We start from the raw sequence: 21,506 nt of genomic DNA, 5'->3' as shown, positions 1-21,506 counted from the left end.
TTAAGCCACTCAGTGGGTAATTTTTTATGGCAGCCCTAGGAAACTAAGAGGGAGAGACTTGATAAGAACAAAACCCTTGGTGAGCCACTCAGTGGCATGAAAGACATTTAGTGACTAAAGAAATGGTACTGTCAGAGGCAAAGGAAACATCGCAATCGTATAAACGTTACAAACGGTGGGTGTTAAGAAAATGCATGCACAAATGTATTACTATTCAGCCCAAACTGAGGACGTGCCTACAGAGTACCAGGTGCCGTGCTCTGGGGACTAACGGATTAGTAAGTCCCCACCTGAAGGCAGGTGGAGCAGGCAGACATCAAGCCAGCTCAGTGTGATACAAGTGTGTTAAATGGTCTTGTGGACATGGGCATGAAGGACCAGTGGAATTACTTCTACAAGGGATGACCGGAGCAGAGTGATGCTGTGGGGACAGAGTCCCAGAGAGCAGTTTCCAGGCTCGTGGCCTCACGTGGACAGGTGCTGGCTCGGGTAGTAGACAGCCATCAGCTGTGACTGGTTGGCCATCAGCTGTAACCAGTTAGACATTAGCCACTGATGTAATTGCAGTGCCTGCGTTGGTTAGTTGGTTGGTTAGCAGGCAGAAAAGTGGATGGCGGATTGCAGATCGTGTGGATCCTACTTTGTGTGTCTCGCCCGGCCACCAGCGAGAATATAGTAGTATGACTCCCCTATCTATGGCGCTGTTGGTGTTCCTTTTTGGCCTCACCATATCCTGCGTTCTTATGTTGGGAGCAGGACCAGAGACCCCGCATGACAGATGCTCAATAAATACACAGGGAGGATGGAAAGCAGGGAGGACAGGCAGATATTTTCTGGGTGTGTGAGGAGAACGATGGTATGAGTCCAGTCTACCACAGTGTGTATTTAGTGAACGCTTCTTGACACTTCCTCTGAGCCAGCTCAGGTTTCCTGGCCTGGCTTTTATGGTGAACCCTGACGAGGCTTTGGGCTGTCACCAGAGGAGCTGCAGGCAATCAGAGACTAGAAAGAGCTAAAATCCCTTTGCTTCTCTCCATCCCTATGCATTTGTTGAACGCTTACCAAGAGCGTGTCATTGCATGAGAGCCACGAGAATCCTGCAAGACAGAAGGCGGCTTCTTGCCCACCGGGACTCACAGTCCAGCTGATGAGAGGGGTTCATTTTTGAAGTATAAGCATTAGGGCTTCTCAGTTATCCCTGGGTTTTGTTTTTGTTCCTCTTGAGATGCTCAGGCTGTGCAGAGATGAATCTCCAAGTGGTGGTTGCATCGCTGAGCTATCTTCATTGTTTCTTCCCCACATTAAGTTTAAGATTAAAAAGGGGGGTGCTGCTGGGGTCACAGCTCAGCAAGGTCTCTTTGTGTTATTAGTCTCTTGGTAGATGCTGCTACCCTATTTCTTGGACTCAACCTCTCATCCCAAATGGAATGTCACCATTACCAAAAAGAGGATGATGGAGGCTTCGGCGAGTTCAGTTAATTTGTCTTGAAATTAACTGTTCCCACGCCAAATCTGACTAAGAACCTTGGGGACAGACAAAGCACTGCACCTACGCCAAAACTTTTAATTTACCATGAACCTAATTAGCCAGGGACTTCAACCAGACAGTTATTTGTTTGACAACATGCCCATGAAGAGGAGAAATCTTGAGAAAAATGGAACCTTATATATTATTGATCACTTTTTAAAAAGCCATTTGGGGTGGAGATAGCATTTTATTTCTGTCTCCTACAGCTTCCAAATCTGCATAGTCCTAACTGATGGACAAAATCACCACCTGAGGCACCTTGCGGAAAAGTTTAATTCTGTTTGGTAGGCAATGCTTCATGAGGCAGGCAGAAAATCAGAAAACTGCATTTTTAGAGAAGAAAAATGTCAACAAGGATTGGAGGAAAAGTAAGCATTTGCTGGCTAAGTATCAATTAAACAAAAAATTCAATTTTCCAGAAGACGGCTAATTATTACACTGGACCTCACCACACCCAGCGATGCTGCTCATGCTTGTAACAAAGACCATCTGCTATTTCCAGAAACTTCCTGAAGAAACACCAAAGAGCCAGATCTGAAGTGTGCAGTGACTTTCATTTTAGAACAAAAAGTAAAGGCTATATCCTGACAAGGATTTTTTTTTTTTTTTTCAAATGTGAATTCATAGGTAGGAAAGGACAAGAATATAAATTTTTTTGAGTTGAGACTTTTCCTGAACATGTTGAACTGCTGTGAAACTAATGGTTTTCCAGTATTTAATCCCAAAAGAAAGCTGTGTTTCCTGTGTGCTGATGGGGAGTGATGAGTGTGAGTCTGGAAATGTGGATGGGCTCCTGTGTGTAGGCTGAGACAAAGCCAAATAGGAAAACTGCAAAAGACGCAGGTTTTTCCATTCATCCTTATAGCCATTCTGGGTAGAGAATGCCTCTCTCTCTCTCTCTCTCTCTCTCTCTCTCTCTCTCTCCACCATTGCCTTTTTGCTGGTGACATGGAATTCTGAATCCCAATACAATTCCATCACCCCTCTCCCAAAGCTGCCTAGACCCCCCACTGTGATGCACCTTCCACCTCAGCTACTATTTAGTACCCATGGACTCACGGGCCCAGGACACCAGTCATGCTTTTTGACACTTTGTGACATTAGTGGCTATAACCTTCCCTACATTTTCTAGCCCCAAGAGAACCACTCACAGCCTGCTCTTCAGAACCAGAGCTGAAGAGCCTTTTCTCAAGCTCAAATCCTTAAATCTCAAGGCAGTTCATTACCCACTGCACAGTAATGACCTTTGAGATGCATGGGTATGTTTTAGAAAATTTGCAAAATGTACTTTGGCAGTATTTCCTTCAATCTTTGCAACTAGACTATCTCCAACCAATTCCCACTTATATCTGAAAGTACTGGGGCTCACTCTGGATTGATGTCCCTCTTCTTAAAATCTTGAAAGAACCAGGACAGCGAGGCAAGAAAGGAATTTAAAACCGGCCTATCCAGTTAGTACCTACAGAATACAGAGCCATCACTTTGTATACAAGTCATTATAAATGATTTATTAATTCAACAAATACTTGTAGGCATTCAGTAAATATTTGCTTGATGAATTGTTCAGTGCATTAGTTATGCTACATGTTAGGCACTGTAGGATATTATATGGAGGCACAAGACATAATTTTGCCCCTCAAGGAGCCCACCATTTGATATGGTATGGCTAGTGGACGGGGCAGGGAAGTAGACAGGTATTGTAAGAATAATTTCATTTAGAGCACACTCACTAGGTCCCAGACGCTGTTCAACTATCCTCCTGGATGATACCAGTGCATCTTACCACAGCCTTACGAATTCAGTTCCGTTATGATCTCGCATTTTATGTACGAGACAGCCCAGGCCCAGAAAGGTTACGAAACTCACCTTAAATTACACAGCTAGCAAGTGGTAAGGTCAGAAATCACACCAGCAGCCTGACTCAGACCTCGCACTTGAAACTACATTGCCCTGGGGCAGCAGCGGGCAAGCAGAGAAGTGGGCGGTGTGGGGAGATAAATGATGTCGCTTTAAGTAGCCTGGGTGATGGAATGCGACAGCAGGACGGAACCCACCAGGGAGCCAGGCTTCCGGGCTCCATCAGCTGGGAAGTTGGTGTCATTTGCTGCAAGAGGAGGACCGGTGCTGGGGAGAGGATGGAGGCAGGGACGACTACCCTTTGAGTGTGAGGTGCCTGTTCAAGTTCAAGTGCATTTCCGAGCAAGCATATGAAGGTTCTGTTACACTTGGGGAACAGGTCTCGGCCAGAGATATGTACTTGGTTGTCATCAGAATAAGGCTTTGTGCTTTCTAGTTGATTGTTTGATACTTTAGTGAGGGGCTAGAGACGATTTACCCATGTTTCGGTTTTATTCTTTTTTGTTAAAATGATACTGTACACTTTAATAACATTAAAATAAGAGTATTTGGAAGCGGTAACCATAATACACAATTAAACCGGAGCTGATAGATGGATGAATTATTAGGGAAAAACCATTGCACTTAAATTTTACCAACTCTTTTGAGCTTCCTTTTTTAATTCAAGTATAGTTGGTAGGCAATATTATATTGGTTACATTAGTTTCAGGTGTACAATATAGTGATTTGATATTTTTATACCTTACAATATGATCACCCCACTAATCCTAGTAATCATCTTGGTTTGATTCTTTAGGTTTTACTTTTTAAATAAAATTTAAATCTATGGTCATGATTTAATATACTCACTTCCTCTTTACCACTCCCCCCAAAAATTATATCCGTGGATAGCTAGATGATAGATCCTCACAGATAAAGAGATATAGATGGATGGTAGATTAGGTAGGTAGATAGGTATAGATATAGATATAGATTATCTATGGATATAGACAAATAGATGATAGATGATAGATATATATAGATAAGGGATAGGTAGGTAGATAGATGATGATAGATAGATAGACAGACAGATAGATAGATAGAGATAGGGATATATACACCTATACTAGGCAAAGGAGTGTCTAAATGAGGGAGACACAGTCTCTGACCCCAGGACACTCATGTTACACAGAGATATAGACAGAAGTAGCCAGTTTATGCCAGATCCTCTTTTCTCTGATTATTAATCCACCATATTGTGTTGTTGTTGTTGTTGTTTTTAAGATTTTATTGGAGCAGGGGAACAGGACTTTATTGGGGGAACAGTGTGTATTTCCAGGACTTTTTATTGGGGAACAATAGTGTGTTTTTCCCAGGACTCATCAGCTCCATCCAAGTCAAGTTGTTGTCCTTTCAGTCTTAGTTGTGGAGGGCACAGCTCAGCTGCAGGTCCAGTTGCCATTGTTAGTTGCAGGGGGCGCAGCCCACCATCCCTTGTGGAAGTCGAACCAGCAACCTTGTGGTTGAGAGGACATGCTCCAACCAACTGAGCCATCCGGGAGCTCAGCGGCAGCTCATTGACTTCATTCTAGTTGCAGAGGGCACAGCTCGCTGGCCCATGTGGGAATCGAACCAGCAGCCCCTTTGCCCAGAGCTCCCGCTCTAACCAACGGAGCCACCCGTCCGCCCCCACCATATAGTGTTTTGCTCAGGGCTCAGAGAGTGTGTCCCATGGCAGGTCTAGCAATTCAGTTGAACTGCATCCAGAGTGACCTGAACCTCTCTGTGCAAAGACAGGCTGTGAGCATGGGTGCATAGACAGAAATGTGAGTTCAGATAACTCAGAACATCTGCTGTGAACAGGAGAAGAATGGGGTGAGGACGGGTGGGGACCTGGAGTGCAGGGTGTTGGTAGACTTCTGGGCTCAGTGTGCTGTGGTCATGCTTCCTTCGCCCCATGTCAAGCTTCCTTTCTGTGGATCTGAAGCTATTGCCAAAAGCCGGGACCTGATTAGCTTGCGTTTCATTTTTTTGCTGCCTAATGAATTACCTCTGTAGTTCTAGCTGTGATGTCATTAGCATCCCATTGCCTTGGGCACTAACTCAGGAGAAAGATTCTTAAAGCAATCCCAGAATCCTACAGGAATTGTACCAATTTACTTCATAACAACGAATTCACCTTCAGGACCTGTCAGTTCCCACTGGCAGAGCAGACCCTGCGTGAGGATGGCTCAGTCACTTTTGTCATCCGCATATGCTCCCGAGTGAGTCTCGGTGGGTCAGTATGTACATGCCCAAGGCCATGGGCACGTCCACAGTGAGATTCTGAACATCGAGGAGGCCAATATTCTCCTACCACGATATTCTATTGGGGAAATTCATCCACTCTGTGCTGTAGGATACAGATTTAGCCTCAAGCAAATGGCATTTATTTATAGCAAACTGTATTTGCAAAATGCTTTGCAGTTTTGGGGTTGTTAACTACATTCCAGGTTGGCTGTTCCTCTACTTGTAAGAAAGTTAAGTGTCACGGCTGAACTCCACAACCACCCCTGAGAGCAACGGGGTGAATTCTGCAAATAAGGGTGAGAGGAGGCCACAGCCAGGCATTCTTGATCAGAAGGCATCTATGTCAACTGTAATCTTTTAAGACCTTAATTGTGGCTTATTTCTTATGTCCAGAGACTGTGTCCTTGTTGAAATGGAATATTAATTTTATGAAAAGACGATATAGTGTCTCAAATTACTAGAGTATTTCTACCCAGGATCTAGAGGGTGGAAAGGAGAGTCATTGGAGTGGGCAGTGGAAGTGGGGAGACATTGAACCATAAGGAAATAAGGCACGTCTCCTCCCTGGGACTCTCCACACACATTCCTCTCTGTGCCCACTCCAGCACTGAGGGGGTGTTAAAAGCAAGTGTCAAAGATCAGACCTTCCTGAAGCTTTTAGGATTTGAACTACTCTCTCACTCGCCACAGACATGATGGTTAAAGGTGTTCTCTTCGGGTAAAGGGAGATTTATCTGGGCTTTCACCACCGGACTCCATCATTTTAAGGAGTGTTTCCCAATTGTTATCTTTAACTGCACATGGAAAATGCATTTCCTCCTTGAAAAATCTCTCTTGCACACATCTCTGTTCTTTGCCAGAGCCTTTCGGGAGTTCCCTGCTCATTCCTTCTTTGTAAACCCAGCTCTTCTCTAGACAGCTCCATCCTGTATAATGAGGGGACCGGAAGGGTGGTTAGTCTTGGCCTCCAGCAGGGCCTACTTTATCTGGACCTGGATATTTTCAGGAGAAGACAAGTGTGATTCTGAATTAAAAAGAGTTTGGTGGCCTCCCACCATCTTCTTTTGCATCGTTCCCACGTCTCTCTTCTCCCTAACCTTGCACTTGTCCAGGGCTGAAGGACACTGGGGAGGAGAGGTCGTCGCGTCTTGATTTTAATTGTGATAGCCAGGAGACAGCAAGGGGAGCAGCCCCTCAAATGTTTACAGCAATTACAAGCCTTAACGATGGAGCTCTGCAGGGCGGGAGGCTGTCACTCAGCTCGACTGTTTGGGGTTGCAGTGCCCTCTAGTGGCCTCACTTGCCTGTCAGGTCTGTCCATTCTGAGCAATGAACCCACAGGGTTTATTATATATGTGGATGTGTATATAGCGGGTGGGGGGAGTTTCTTGGTATTTGGGGATTAAAGGTGAGAGAAAAGGAATTTGGTGGCATATTATTATCCCCTTGAAGTAAATTGTACTTCATGTGAAGGACATGGGGGAAGGGGATATTTCCTCTTATGGGTTTTACTTTCCCTTCATTATCTCGTGTCTCTCACTTTATGGTTTTCTCCTTAGGATAAGTTTCACATGGAATTGTCTTACTCGTTAATTTTTTATTAATTGAGAAAATTGTGCCAGCACGATTTTTTTAAAGTAACTATGTGTTACTTTTCCATAAGTTTATTTTCGGTGATGCTAAAGTGATCACAGAATTTATCGCACATGTTCTTTCTCTCACAGACGTCATTTTAGACTCGATAGCGCCATCTAGCGGTCATTTCGTGGAAACTCTTTTTTCCAACCTCTGAATTCATTCTCAAGGAGGCCTGTGGGTTTATAATGAAATGCATCTGATAGTAAGGGGCATGAGGGCCAGCCAAGAGACCCTCAAGCTCTCTGGTAAGGCCTGCAAGGCAAAATTCTAAAACTCTTATCTTGAAAAGAAGCACTTTATCTTTACTGATTTTTTTTTTAAATTTCATTCACTTTCCCAATGAATGAAGGCCTGTTTTTCTAGAAATAACATTAAGAGACCCCACCCCCACTTATTTCTACCCAGTCCATATAGACTGTTAAAGAAGACTGGAGACTTGACAGGGTCTGGGTGAGCAGCGTCCCTCCACATCATGGCCACTTTACAAATACACCCAGCCATGAGTTGCGTAAGTCTGAATGTCTAATCAAGATTTACATGTGGCTTGGCGTGACTGGGGCTCGCTGGTGTGTGGGCTCCGGGGCTTCCTATTTAATATTAGTCTTGGTTTTGGTGTGTGCAGGGATGTAGGGCTCTGATAATCTAGAAGGGGCTTGAGCTCCATTCTGGATCCGTTATTAAACAAAATGAAAATGTGAAATAAATTCTCTCCCTATTTATAGTCACTAAGTCCTTTGCCTTAGCGCACAGGAGGAGGCCCATGGCCCTGGAGCTGCAGGGTGAAAATGCCTCAGCCGCATAATGATGATGCCCATCTGGGAAACAGCCGTGCTGCAAGGCCTCACGTTACACAGCAAACAAGAGCAAAACTAGCAGAGCGCTTCCTGGACCCTGTAAGAGAGAACTCTGCTATGAAGTCAATGAGTCAGATCTCACAGTCACCGTCTGGAACCACTTGGCAAATCCTTCCAACCAGTTCCCCCAAAGGTCTGGCCCATCAGGCATCACATTCTTGATGTGTCCAAGAGAACCAGAATGGATCCTCTGTATCTGCCCATTGTTTCCACGGGCTGGCTAAGATTGTTTCATGTCTGGGACTACAAAGGATCAGGGAGCGTTTAAGGAACACCCGGCCTTTTGTCAGCTGACTCTACTTCCATCTTCCTTTAGAAATAGTACGTTAAATGGAAAACTATGAAGGCTTGGAAGAGAACTATGAAGCAATGCTTTCTTTCATAAGGAACACGCTTTTATTTTCTAGGAGGCATTCCTAATGTTTGTCTCCAAAACCAAACCAAGAGCTCCCCCAACTCCCTGTTACTCATCAAGCAAGGGTGATATGGACCCATCTCTCAGGCTTGGGAGTGCAGATCTTTTTGAAAAAGTCAGAATTCCCTCCCCATCTTCAATACGTTGATTAATAATGAAGCAGAGACATCCTGGTCTTCCTCTATGACGTGAAGGCTTTGGAATCAGAACTGGATTCAAATCTCAGACCTCACAGTATACTACCTGTGTGACCTTGAGGCTCTTGGCCTCACTTTTCCCATCTTTAAAATGGGTGCAATGATAGAACTCCATGCAGAGAGCTGGCATAAGGGTTGAACAGATACCACTTTCTTAGTAAGCACAGGCTCGGCAAATCTTACTGAAACTATTAATATTATGATGGTGATTCAGCACGTGCTAGCCACTGTGTGATGTGCTTTAAAATCATCCTGCGGTTTATTCATTACCCACCACTAGAGGTAGGTGCTACTGATACCTCCATTTGTGGATGCAGGACTGAGCCATAGGGTGCTCACTGCTACTACTGTTCATTCTTATCAGTGGTGCCCAGAGTCCTGCATAGGTACTGCAGCAGCGTCCTGAGATGGCGAGTGGAGCTGAGGATTCTCAGAAGGCACACCGACCGCTCTCACGTTTGGAAGGGCCATTTCCAACGCTGTGGGTTCCTAGGAGATGGGGTCCCCCAGATTGAGGGGCCCAACAGAATCGTATACGTACCCGCTCGGTGACACTTTCTGACCTCAAGGATTTGACTCCAGCACTCAGAGGCCATGAGGTCAGGGGAGTCCTTGCTCTTCAGCTTCCCTCACTGTTCCTTTTTATTTTGTATGTGGCAGGCAACTCCCCATCTGACGAGTCAGAGGAGCGGGAAAGAGACCCCAAGGTGCTGACGTTCCCAGAATACATCGCCAGCCTGTCAGAGTCTGGCACCAAGCGCATGGCGGCTGGAGTCCGAATGGAGTGCCAGAGCAGGGGACGGTGCCCCTCATCCTGCCCCTTGTGTCACGTGACATCCAGCCCTGACACCCCTGCTGAGCCAGTTCTGCTGGAGGTGACCAGAGCAGCCCCCATCTATGAGCTGGTGACCAACAACCAGACCCAGAGGGTAAGAGGCCTGGGACTTGGGGCTCGGGGCAGCTCAGCAACAACAGAGGGTTTGCAAATGGCCTCAGGAGGTGACAGGGTGCAGTGGAGCTCCATGCGACAGTATGGACAGTGAGCCTTTTTGTTTCGCTCATCCAGGCACCTCATTTGCTTAGATTTGCATGGTTGCATGTTAAATCAAGTCAGTGCATTCACAACTCCCATGGTGATGACTCAGGAGCCACAGCTCATCGTTTGTACAGGTGTTCCAGCAACAAGGGCTGGAGGAAGAAGGTAGATAGGGAGTCATAGCATTTGCAGTCACCAAAGTCATTATTCAGAAAGCCTCGGGGGCACGCCGTGGGAGGAGGCTCAGCGCTGCCTCCCCTTGTTGGCGTGGAGGGCGGAACAGCTCCTGTAACTGATCCCAAGCCCGGACCAGCTGCAGCTAGACTAGGAGGAGCCTGCCAGGCATCGGTCCCACAGGGAAGGATGCAGCCACCTTAGCCCGGAGCGGGTAGGCTTGGCCCATCACTCCGCCTCTACGAACAAAATGCCATGTCCATGCAGCTCTTTCTTCCTTGCATTATGCTGCCAGTCGTGACACCTCCCACCCACCCCTCCTGTCCTTCTGCCGCTCCCTTTCCAAAGGTGCTAGGAGAACATGAAGGGACCACAAAAGAGAAACTGGAGAAATGTGGCCGAGGCAGTGATTTAGCTCATTTCCTCCCTCTGGTCTCCTGAAGGACGTAAAGAACAGAGTGGTTCAAAATACACACAGTGCCAACAACAATGATAAAAATAAAAACACGCAAGCTCAGGGTGTGGGACTTCTGAAACGATAGGCAAAGGTGACCGACGAGGCATGCTAGAGTCACAGCGGTGAGCTGCTTGCCTGCCTGAGGCGTGTGCCCCTCCAGGTGGGGTGATAATTGCTTTCTCCTTCCTCTTTTAAGGGACACCTGGTGTGTCACAGTTTCATAGGCAGTGCCTAATCCAACAGGAGGGATTTTGCCTGTGTGTGTGTGTGTGTGTGTGTGTGTGTGTGTGTGTGTGTGTTTCTCGCCTTATCCGCCTCTGCCACAGATATTTCATTGAGTGTTTGAAAATAAGATTTTTCACAGGAATGAAAGATAAATTGTTCCTTTGGCCTACAAACTCTTCAAACTAACAGCAGTGACTACGGAGAGAGGAATGGAAAAGAAGAGACCACTGGAGGGGGGTTGGCAAGGATGCGGAGAAGGAGGGCCTTGTGTCACCAAGGAGACCCAGAGCTGCAGTGGCTGTGACCCAGGGCCCAGCCCTGCCCTGACCGACCCTTCCGTCTTCTGTGAGCACCCCAGGCTGCTGCGGCTCACACCCCAAGAGCTGCTGTGCCCTTGCCTGGAAACGGCAGAGTCAGGGAGCTCCCTCCCAGAAGCGTCCTTTGGCGAGGGCATGCAAAGCTGCAGAACAGAGAAGAGCTTGGAGGGGGACGGGAACAAGGTGTCCCCACTTTCTGCAGGGGCCTTGTGAGGAAGCAGAGGACCTTTGTTTTTGGCAGCCGCCTTTAAGATCCCCTACTTGCCGGACTCAGCCCTCCCATGACTCCCTGCACTGGTCTTGAGAGAGGCGTTGGAGAGACCTTCCCTCTGGCTATATTTTGAACCCTTTCATTTCTAAACACACAGACAAGGTGTCCTGAGAAGGAGTCGTCACTGTTATGTTTCTTCTCACTCTTCCTCCTTAGACATATCCTGTCTCTGCCATTATCTCTGCTCCTCTGCTTCTCCTTCTAATTTTGCCCTTTCTCCCAAAGAATGGAGATGAGTGAAGGAGCAAAGAGAAAGTAGAGGGGTCATGGCATTTATAACTCTGTGTGCACGCTTGTCTCTACCTCGCTGGTATAGCTTTGGGCCAGTTTTACAACCTCTTGTGGCCTTATTGTTCTCCTTCTGTTGGACTAGATAATCTCCGATGCCATGTTTCAGTCTCGTCTGTGATTCCAATCTAGAAACAAGTTGGGTTTAACATAACTAACCAGGGAGCTCAAACCCAGCAAAGCTGAACTCATCTTCCATCCTAAACCCGTGAATGGCGTGGTTTTCTACCAAGTTGCCCAAATTGAAGACCAGGGATGCTTCCCAGACGTTTTGTTGTTGTTATTGCTATTCTCTAACATCTATTCCATCACCAAAGGGCCACAAACATCTAGAATTTATCCTCTTTTGCCAAGTGTTTTTTTTTTTTTTTTTTAAATACATCTTTTGATTTGAATTTGCTTCCATCAGGCAAAAGCATAAAGTGGGCCCCAACTGACTATGCCCTGTGCTTCATGCTGGGAGCTGGTGGACACAGCGTTAATTAAGAGAACTTGCTGGAAGAAGCCTGAGGTGACCCATCAGTCACGCTGGGCTCGCGTTCTGATGCCGCCCCACTCCCTGGCCTGTGACCCTGAGCAAGTAACTAACCTCTTTGACGCTAAGTGTCCTCCACTGTAAATCACAACAGCGGTTTATCATGGAGCTCAAACCAACGTGTTAGCACCTAAAAAGGCCCTGTGAATTCTGAAAGTCTGCACAAAGCATAGTGATAATCAACAATTGGTCCCCACTCCGTGGAGGGTCCCAATCTGAGGGGGTATGAACACTTATTACGACTATTGTGACCTAAAATGGCCCATGTTAAGTTCTGAAAGAATGAAATGTAGGATTCTGGCTTTGGGCTCGGACATTTTGATTTTTGTACGGTTCTCTCTCTCTCTCTCTCTCTCTCTCTCTCTCTCTCTCTCTCTCTCTCTCTCCCCCCCTCCCTCCTTCCTTCCTTCCTTTCCTCCCTCCCTCCATCCCTCTCCCTCTTCTTCTCTCGCTCTTTCCCTCTCTCTCCTTGAATTTTTTGGCCTAAGTTTTTCCGGGGTAGCTGTTTCATTTGTCTAATTTACCAACTAAGTGCAGGTGTGGTGACAGTGGGACAGAGAGAAGGGAATCATAGGGAAAGTCGATGCTACAGGTGTTGAGTTGCCCCAGAGAGGAAGCTCTGACCTCGGCCAGCCTGGCCACATGTGCCCTGTGGCTGGTGCCACCCTTGGCCCACCCTGGGCTGGGGTTGAGGCAGCAGTGCCCCACTGAGGGGTCCCTGCAGGATCTACTTAGTCACCAGGGAGTTGCGCCATCATAAGTTCTGTTCCCTCACTGGTCTAATTTTATCCTTTTGTCCTTTTATTTATCGTGAATTTCTACTGTGAAACCACTGCATGTAAAGAGCTGTTCTAGGCTCTGTGGTATTTAGAGGCTTCCATATGAGACCCAGCCCTGTCATCCAAAGATAATAATAACTGCTGGCATTTCCTGATGACTAATGTGCACTATTGATACGTGACTGAAGTGTGCATAGCCTAGGTACTATGCTGTGCCTTTTGGCATACCTTAGTTTATTTAGTCGTCACCACAACTATGAGGACAGTACTATTTTCATCCCATTTACCACTGAGGAAGCTGGGTTTATATAATTTGCTCAAGGTCATATGGCAGTGATTGGCAGAGCTAGAGTCGCCTGGGTAAACAGTGAGCTACAGGGCCTGCTGAAGGAATGCAGAGGAAACACTGGGCCAGGCTGAAGAGGGCAGAAAAGGAAGCACAGACGGGCGGTTGAGACAGGGCTACGTGCCTCTGGGCAGAGGGAAGAGTGGTAAAGGTAGGCCCCGACTGTATGGTACAGAGGTTGCGGTTGCTAGAGCCCCACGTGTGGAATGATGGGAGGAACAGGAGGGAGGTGAGAAGTGGAGTAAGATACTTCCACTGTCTCAACCACCCAGATGAACTGTTATGCTAATACGAGGCAGGCCCTAGAGGTCCTAGGAGGCCCAGGCCTCCCAGACACAATCTCCTGGGGTAGGAATCTCAGATCACAAAATGGTGACGTGGCCCTACAGCCTACTGGCTGGAAGGGACTTAGGGCCAAGCAGAGCCCCCGGACACTCACTCTTTTCTCTGCCTTGTCTTGCAGCTCTTGCAGGAGGCCACCATGAGCTCTCTGTGGTGCTCAGGGACCGGCGATGTCATCGAGGACTGGTGTCGCTGCGACTCCACTGCTTTCGGAGCCGATGGCCTGCCCACCTGTGCGCCTCTCCCACAGCCCGTGTACGCGTCCCTCTCCACCTGTCTGTTGCACGCAGGCCTCCACATGATGCTACAGACACACATTATAGAGGGTCTACTCTTCACAAAGCTATAGGCTGGGTACCGGGGAACAGAAAGAAAAAGAAGATGCGGTTCCTGCCTTCAGGGAGCTTACAGTCTTCTAGAGCAGGCAGAGGCACACATTGTAAGGGGAGAGGGGATAGTTTGATAAGTTATAGGAGACAGTGAAAGAAAGTGGGGGCAGGGAATGACCAAGTCTGAATTTGGGGAATGGTGAAGGCTTCGTGATGGAGGTGCCTCTTGAATTTCTCCTTGAAGGTCGAGAAAGTAGGATAGAATGGCTAGAAGGTGAGGGGTAAAAGAGCTGTTGCAATGGAGGATGTCAGAACCGTCATGAGACCCTAACGGAGCCAGCAACCCACTCTCTGGATGTCAGGCACTGTGTGTGGGGGAAGTCAGGTACTCTTATCCCCACCCTCGTAATAGACAAGGAGATGGATTCAGATGGACTGAATAATTTTCCAAGGTCGTAGAGCCGGAAGCAGAGCCACGGCTAAGAGGCCATGACATTAGCCATTATAGTAATGACAGGATACAACTGAGAGATGACTTTGGGCAGAACTGACAGGGCTATGTGGCTGACTGTGGGCATGTGGAGGAAGGAAAAGTTGAGAATGGACTTAAGACTTATGACCTGGGTGGCTGGGGAGATGAATAAGCCACAATTAAGAAAAGAAGCATCAAAAAAACAAGCAAGTCTGAGGCAGCTCTGTTTGGACCTGCCTTGGAGTTATAGTAGGGCAGTGCTATAGTGATATCAGTGGTCAGAGGGAAAGATGGTTGGCAGCTCTGTGGAAAAGTAAACACTAGCGATAAGAAGATTTAAATCAAACCCAGAGAAACAAGAAACAGAACCCCAGTTCCGAAAAAGGATGCTCCAGAATTAATATCAACTAGGGAGGGCAGAGGACCAGGGATGGACATTAGTGGGTATCTGCATTTGAGGGGTGGACAGAGGAGTGCTACCAAGATGGCTGAGAAGGAACATGTCCATTGTCCCTCCCCTCAGGGGAACGCTGAACAGAACTGGCTGAACTCTTGTAAATCCTGACGGGCTAGGGCCCAAGGCGGGAACCCCTTTGAGCCTATAATATGGTATCTGCCATTGGCGTGAAGCACAGAGATTCCATGTCTAATAAAGAGTGCTGGTAGGACAAGCTAGAAGAACAGGACCCCATGGCTTGGTAAGGCAAAGAGAGCCCGACATGAGTATCTAGACCCTCGGAACCTGGAGGACTGAGGATGCAGGAGCAGGATGGCAAGAGGAACAACAGGGAGGCTGGTCTCGGTGAACACCACCCTCTGGCCTGTTACATGGACACGCAGGGGGCATTGAAAGGGCCGGGACTGAGCAGGAAGACAACTGAGAAAGAGCAGAACACAGTAGAATGTCATTACAAGCTAACATCTTCTCTTATCTAAGGTCTTCTCTATGCGGGTAGTTTTAGATACACCAGCCATTGGCTTCTTGCTCTTCATAGCCAAGACTTGGACGTCTTCAGTCCAAAGACAAGCAAGCTCACTATGCGTAAAAGCCATTTCTTGTGGTAGAAAGTGAGCCACTGTGCGAAGAGGGTGCTTCTAGACTGAGTCACCAACTAAGACACGTACTTTTGACACGTAACACTGAAGCCACCAAACAGTTATCAGGCGGATACAAGATCTAGTCATGAATGTTCCGGGGCTGATTGCATTTCTAAACCTGCATTTACTAAATGTCATAGCTAAAGATCAGATGGGGCTGCATTTTCATAAACAGGGACATCTATCAGGGACTTCACTTGTTACTGGAATCACTTCCTTCAGCCGCAGCCCTTAGGTTCTTGAATTTTTACTGGTAGTTGGAGACAGAAATGCACTGTAGTTTTACATAGGTCCGTGTAAATCATACGCACTTCTGTTTCTCTGTAGAGCCCCGCCTTCGTCCATATTTTCACAGAATCTGAGTTCTCAGAAAGGCTCCGTTACTTGCTTAAGCTTCCTAATACTTTTCCTTCAAAATAGCACTCTGCATATGACTCTAATTAATGAATTTGTCAATATCCGCACTGTTTTGGGTCGAGTCCATCTTTCATGTCATATGCAAACTATGCACTTCTTCACAGTAAGCCACTCAAGAGCATGTGTTTTGCATTATTTCCCCACTAGTTGAATTCCTTGCTATTGCTCCCACAGCCTCCCATGATTTCTTGTTAAAGTTCTTATCACACATTATTATAATCACATGCATAATTGTCCGTTTGTCTATTGACCACGCCATAAAAGAAAGCTGGAGCTGGCAGTGCAATGCGGCAGCTTCAGCACTCACCAAGCACATTCTTATAAGTAATGGGTGCTTAATAAATATTTGTGGAATTGAAATTGAACATTGCTTTGGTGTCATACATCCACGGGACCTTGCCCAGTGATCCCTGGGACCAGTGACAGGCATCTGTGAGCTGAGGGAGGCTAGGAGCCAGGATTATGGGTGGTCATGCGATAGGGGAAGCAAGGGTGGGGGATGAACGTCAAGGATGCATGTGAGGGAAGGAGGCTGGAGTGAGCGGGAACTGGGAAAAATCCCAGAAGCCAGTGGTCTAGGAAGAAACGGAATTGGAAGCAAGTGAGAAACCTGAGACACACGCATACAGTCAGAGCAAGGCAGCAAATTGAAACCACTTGGACCATTAGGAGATCCCTACCAGTGGATGTCAGTAATGGTTATTGAGTGTCTCTGCAATGTATGAAGAGGTATGAGATGGCAAGGCAAAAAGAGTGGTCAAAATGGACAATTTGCACAGAAGGAGGAAACTATGAATGGGGAAAAGCAAGGCAAGACTGGAATCAGGAAATCAGGATATTCATAGAAACCCAAGAGCAAAGGCAGAACCTGAAATCGGAACCTGGGTTTGTAGACAGAGGATATCACCCTGAGGATAATTTGACATGTGGCCAACTTTCTCTAGCACAGTAAACCCCCTATGGGCAGTACCTTAAAACTGAGCCTGTTCTAAGGCCCAACCAACAGAAGGCCTGGGGCAGAAGATACATTAGTACCCATAGCAAGAGGGGAGGCCAGGGTTCTGCCAGCTGGAGATCCCATTACCCTGCCAGGAGGCGTAATGCTATGGAAACTGAGCTGATCATGACCTCGTTCATGCAGGGCTCTCCTAGACATCACCTTCAACCGGCCTAAGTATGAACATCATAGACACATTCTCTTATCTTTAAAGATCAAATCCAGAAACTCTATTTTCAAGCCCTATAAAGGAGTACCGCAAAAGCCCTATCTACTGACCCTGTGAGATGCAGGCATTCATTCATCTTTGACTCACCTATTTAACTACAAGCATATGTTGAGCTCCTAATCTGTAACAGGCACTTAGATGAATAAAAAAAAAGATTTCAAGGCTCTTCAGAAACCGTTACTCTCTAGGGAAAGAGGCCCTCAAATAGATCATTGTAATGGTTGGTTAAGAAAAAGGTGAGAAAGAAGCGTTCTCTGTGTAACAAAGGCGAAGGGGGCCAGTGGTGGTATCAGAAGCCTAGCGTGGGCCTCAGCTGGGTCCCTATTTCATGCTTCTTCCTGTCTGCACTCAGGCTGAGACTGTCCACGGCTCACGAGCCCAGCAGCACTCTTGTGGTCCTGGAGTGGGGACACTCAGAACCTCCGATTGGAGTGCAGATTGTAGATTACCTGATCCGTCAAGAAAAGGTCACTGACAGGATGGACCACTCCAAAGTGGAGACAGGTGAGCATCTCCCACTTCCTGAGCTCATCTTGAGCCAGGTGGTAAAAAGCAAAGAAAACTGTCCTGCCTCCTGGCTTTGCTCCAGGGCCCCGTGTCCTGGGCCACGTGGAGAAGCAGAAGTCATCTTGTCCATTTAAGAGTTTTTGTGTGGTGGGCATCTAACAGAGTCTTGTTTTGATTTTGTTTTTCTTTTTGTTTCTAAAAGAGGTGTCCATTTCACTGCCTCTAGGCACACTCAGAAGTAATAACAATACAGTACACTAGTTCTCTTAGCCCACAATTAGGAAACAATTCTGTGCTAACCGCTGCCATGATTATAGAAAAAAAGATCACTTTGCGAATGTGCCCCTCCAGGCTAAAGCATGTGCAAACAGATTCGCTTACCCCATGTCTTGTCCTAAAGCAAACTCTGCTTTTGCTAGGTCCAGTGAGAAAAAGAAAGTCTTGAAGGAGAGGAAATAGCCCACGGAAAATGTTCTGTACCTTCGTATTCCATTGTCTACACATAGGAAATTTCAACGTAAATCCTCCGTAAAACTTACGCATGAGTGTGGTCACCAGTTGGATGGTGGCACCCACAGTCTAATTTGGGGTAAATACCCCCTGGTGAAACTCCCCCTGAGGCCTGGAGGTATATGTGCTGCCCTCAGGCATGGAGAGCTGTCTACTGCTTCTTCCAAGGCCTTTTCCTTGGAAGGTTCCGGGAAAGCCTGGCAATGACCATTGGCCAAAACAGCTGTTCTCTGCCAGTGCCAAAGGCATTTCATAAAAAAGCTTGCATGTGTCCGTCTTGCCTTAGTTTCTGAACTATGGACAAATTGCTCTAAATGGATTAGTTAACTATGACACAGTCACAAAAGACCATTTCTTGTAAGAGTCCTTTCTTTGCTTGGAATTTAAGAAGACGGGGGACCAAGCAGCTTCTGTGTTTAGTTCTCGCTCAGTGGAGCCCATCTCCTCGTGTCTTGGCCGTCACAGTTCCTCATGCCTTTTCCATTCCTTCCCCTCTGGGCAGAAACGGTGCTGAGCTTTGTGGATGACATCCTCTCTGGAGCCAAGTCTCCCTGCGCCATGCCCTCCCAGGTGCCTGACAAGCAGCTGACCACCATCTCTCTAATCATACGCTGCCTGGAACCCGACACCATCTACATGTGAGTGACTCATACTGCCGAGTTATTCCTTACCCCGACCACCCTGGGGCTTTTTAGCTGGTTCCTTTTTGCTACTTGCGTTTTTTTAGAGACTTGCAAAAATATGGTGAGTCTCTCAAATCTCGTCCCGATCAGCATTGTACAGAACCTTCTAGGGACTGGAGAGAGAGGAGCAAGAGAGATAGCATAGCCCCATCCTTCAGAGAGTTTGTACCATAGAGGGGAAATGAACAACTAACTTTGTCATCAGGCAGAATTAAATAAATGCTAGTAGATAGGAGAGCAAGGAACATGTAGAAGAAAAAAGAAAGGAGCAATGAATTCTAACTCTAGACGACATCTGAACTGGGTTGTGTAGAACTTCAGTAGGTAGAGTCATGTTGGAAAAGGCACACCGGGCTAAGGAAACAGCAAGGGCAAATGTGAGGCGTCATGAAAGGTGAGTAGCAAAGTAGTCCATCACGCGGAAGCAGATGGTGAGTAAATGGGAATAGAAGAAAGTGAGAGTTGGAAAATAGAGTGAATGCTATAAGTCAGGAGACTGTTCAATTTTTTTGGAGGAAGTTATAGAATACCAAGAACTCGGCTTTAGAAAGTTAGCTCCAGTAGCATTAAAATATATAGTTGATAGAGGTTAGAGATGTCAGCATTTTTCTTCAAAGAAAATAGAGTGAACTCACGGCACTTGGAACAGCCCTATTCTCTCTGGGAGCTCTTTCCCACCCCTCCCTGTGCTCTGCGAATCATTGTGATATATTTGTGAAGCAGACATACGCCAAGAGGAGAGCTAATGATGGACTCAAAGTCAGGATAGGAAAACCTGGTGGCTAAGACAGAATCCATAGTCATGTAGTTTGGGGATCTTTTGACCCTATCGGTATGAAAAACATTTCACCGTTTACAGATGAGGTCACGAGACTAGAGTCAAGGTCTCCAGAATAAATCATTTCTGTTTCGACAGTTCAAAGATGAAAAGCACTAGAAACGTGAGTGACACTGATTGCAAGATGAACTTTGATACTCGGGCTGAATATCTCCCATATAGGAAAGAGAAGTGTAAGTCAGGGGGCATGCAGATGAAAGTAAAATACATGAAGACAAGCGACGCTCTGGAGGAGTTGGAAAATATGGAGTGACATCAAGGATACTACCAGGACAAAGGAAAGTCAGCCTCTTTATGATTCTCATTAGCTCACCTGCTATTCGGCAGCTGTGGCCAACACCTTCATGAGGAAGCAGAGACAAAATGAACACAGGTTTCAGAGTGTGGGCCACTTAACCTGCTGTAAAATGCCTCAAGCTCAGCGAAACAGGAATGATCGTGTATAATAAGGGCTCTGCATTCCTGTCCTGACACTAAACCACAGCTGTTAACGAGGAATTGCAAAGTTCCTGTGAGCACGATGCTGGCTTAGGAGTGTTAGGAGGAGCAAGCCCTGACCCACCCTGAGAGCCCCCGCATGTTGGCCTGATCTGGCTACGTGTCCTCAGATCAGAGACCTGAGGCTGATACCTTCTCCCACCTTGACATTCTTGGGAACTTGCTCTCTAAGGTCTTGTAAAACACGAACTTTCTGTCAACATTGATTACTGAAAAAGTTAGAGATAACCTATGGGGCTGTGGGAGAAAAACAGCCAATGTCCGCTAGGTGGCGCTGCGGGCCTGGGAGAGACACCCCTCTGCAGAGGATCACGTGAGAGGAGCCCTGGATTAATTGTTGAGAACACATGGGCCCCAAGCCTGGTTTGTTTCTAACCACTCCGTGATTGGAAGCGGGGCACTTAGTTACTGCAACTAAGTTTTTTTATCTATAAAACAGAGGAAGACAACCTTCTTATGGAGTGCTTACTACATATGGGTGCCTCTGGGAGCCGTCCCTGACCCTGTGAGATTAAGTTTATTGTTCCCATTTTATAGTTGAACAAACTGAGGTTCAGCAACACTGAGTAACTTCCCCAGAATCATAGAGCTGGTTGTCTGGGGTGTGGCAGGTGGTAAAGAATTGAGTCAGGGTTTGCATTTCCGTCACACACTGTATCTCACGCCCCAGCCACTCCAGGGTCCTGGAAGGATCTAGCAGCGTGATCTTAGGACCTCACATTAAAGCACGGAGCTGGCTCTTCACCCGCGGTCCACAGAGGTAGAGCTGCATTTCAGCACAGCTGGCTGACTTGTCATCCTATGCATTTTATTAATGCATTTAAAAACCATTATCTTGAGAAGGGTCCACGGTACAAAAGCGGTTAAGAAGCCCTGGCTGAAAAGTATCCTAAAGCATCTGGTCCAACATCCTCACTTTAGAGACAAGGAAACGGAGGCCAGAGTGGGGAAGTGACTCTCCAGGCTTCTTGCTCACTACCCCTTCATCATGGCATGTGTTCACAGGGGAGCCCCTGCCTTTGGGGGCATGCGACAGCAGACGGGTAATTCAGAAGGGGGCAGATGTGGAGTGGTCAGTAGAAACGGCCACACCTGGAGGGGAGAGGGTGAAAACAGCAAGGGCGGTCAGCCCTTGAAGGAGGCCCAACTCCATACCTATCAGGTTTCAGGCCTTTAAGACCTGGCCCTGGAGGGGTAATTAGTATAAAATTAATTACCAGGCTCTGCTGATTCTCTCTCTCTCTCTCTCTCTCTCTCTCTCTCTCAGACACACACACAATATCAGTGTCCCCACTAGCTCTCTAATGACAGGCAGAGCAATCTGAGCCACACACTGGTGGAAAGGACCAGAAGCTTTGGGCGAGGCAGTGACTATCCCTACACATTGGCCCTCCGGGTGGG

At 47.0% G+C, this 21,506-nt stretch overlaps 1 protein-coding gene across 2 annotated transcripts in view; it reads left to right on the top strand.

Moving 5' to 3' along the window:
- The window catches only part of ASTN1 (astrotactin 1), a 290,332-nt gene that overhangs the window by 247,963 nt on the left and 20,863 nt on the right, over positions 1–21,506 (top strand). For both annotated transcript variants that reach the window (XM_019728222.2, XM_019728300.2), the window contains exons 17-20: positions 9,418–9,686; positions 13,649–13,782; positions 17,422–17,573; positions 18,589–18,724. In XM_019728222.2, coding sequence (XP_019583781.2) covers positions 9,418–9,686; positions 13,649–13,782; positions 17,422–17,573; positions 18,589–18,724 — 691 coding nt within the window. The remainder of the gene's footprint in view (positions 1–9,417; positions 9,687–13,648; positions 13,783–17,421; positions 17,574–18,588; positions 18,725–21,506) is intronic.

Source organism: Rhinolophus sinicus, linkage group LG17, assembly GCF_036562045.2.
Source record: "Rhinolophus sinicus isolate RSC01 linkage group LG17, ASM3656204v1, whole genome shotgun sequence".
In the NCBI taxonomy this organism is placed as follows: domain Eukaryota; kingdom Metazoa; phylum Chordata; class Mammalia; order Chiroptera; family Rhinolophidae; genus Rhinolophus; species Rhinolophus sinicus.
The sequence above is the reverse complement of the archived record's forward strand: the minus strand, read 5'-3'. Positions and strand labels throughout refer to the sequence as shown.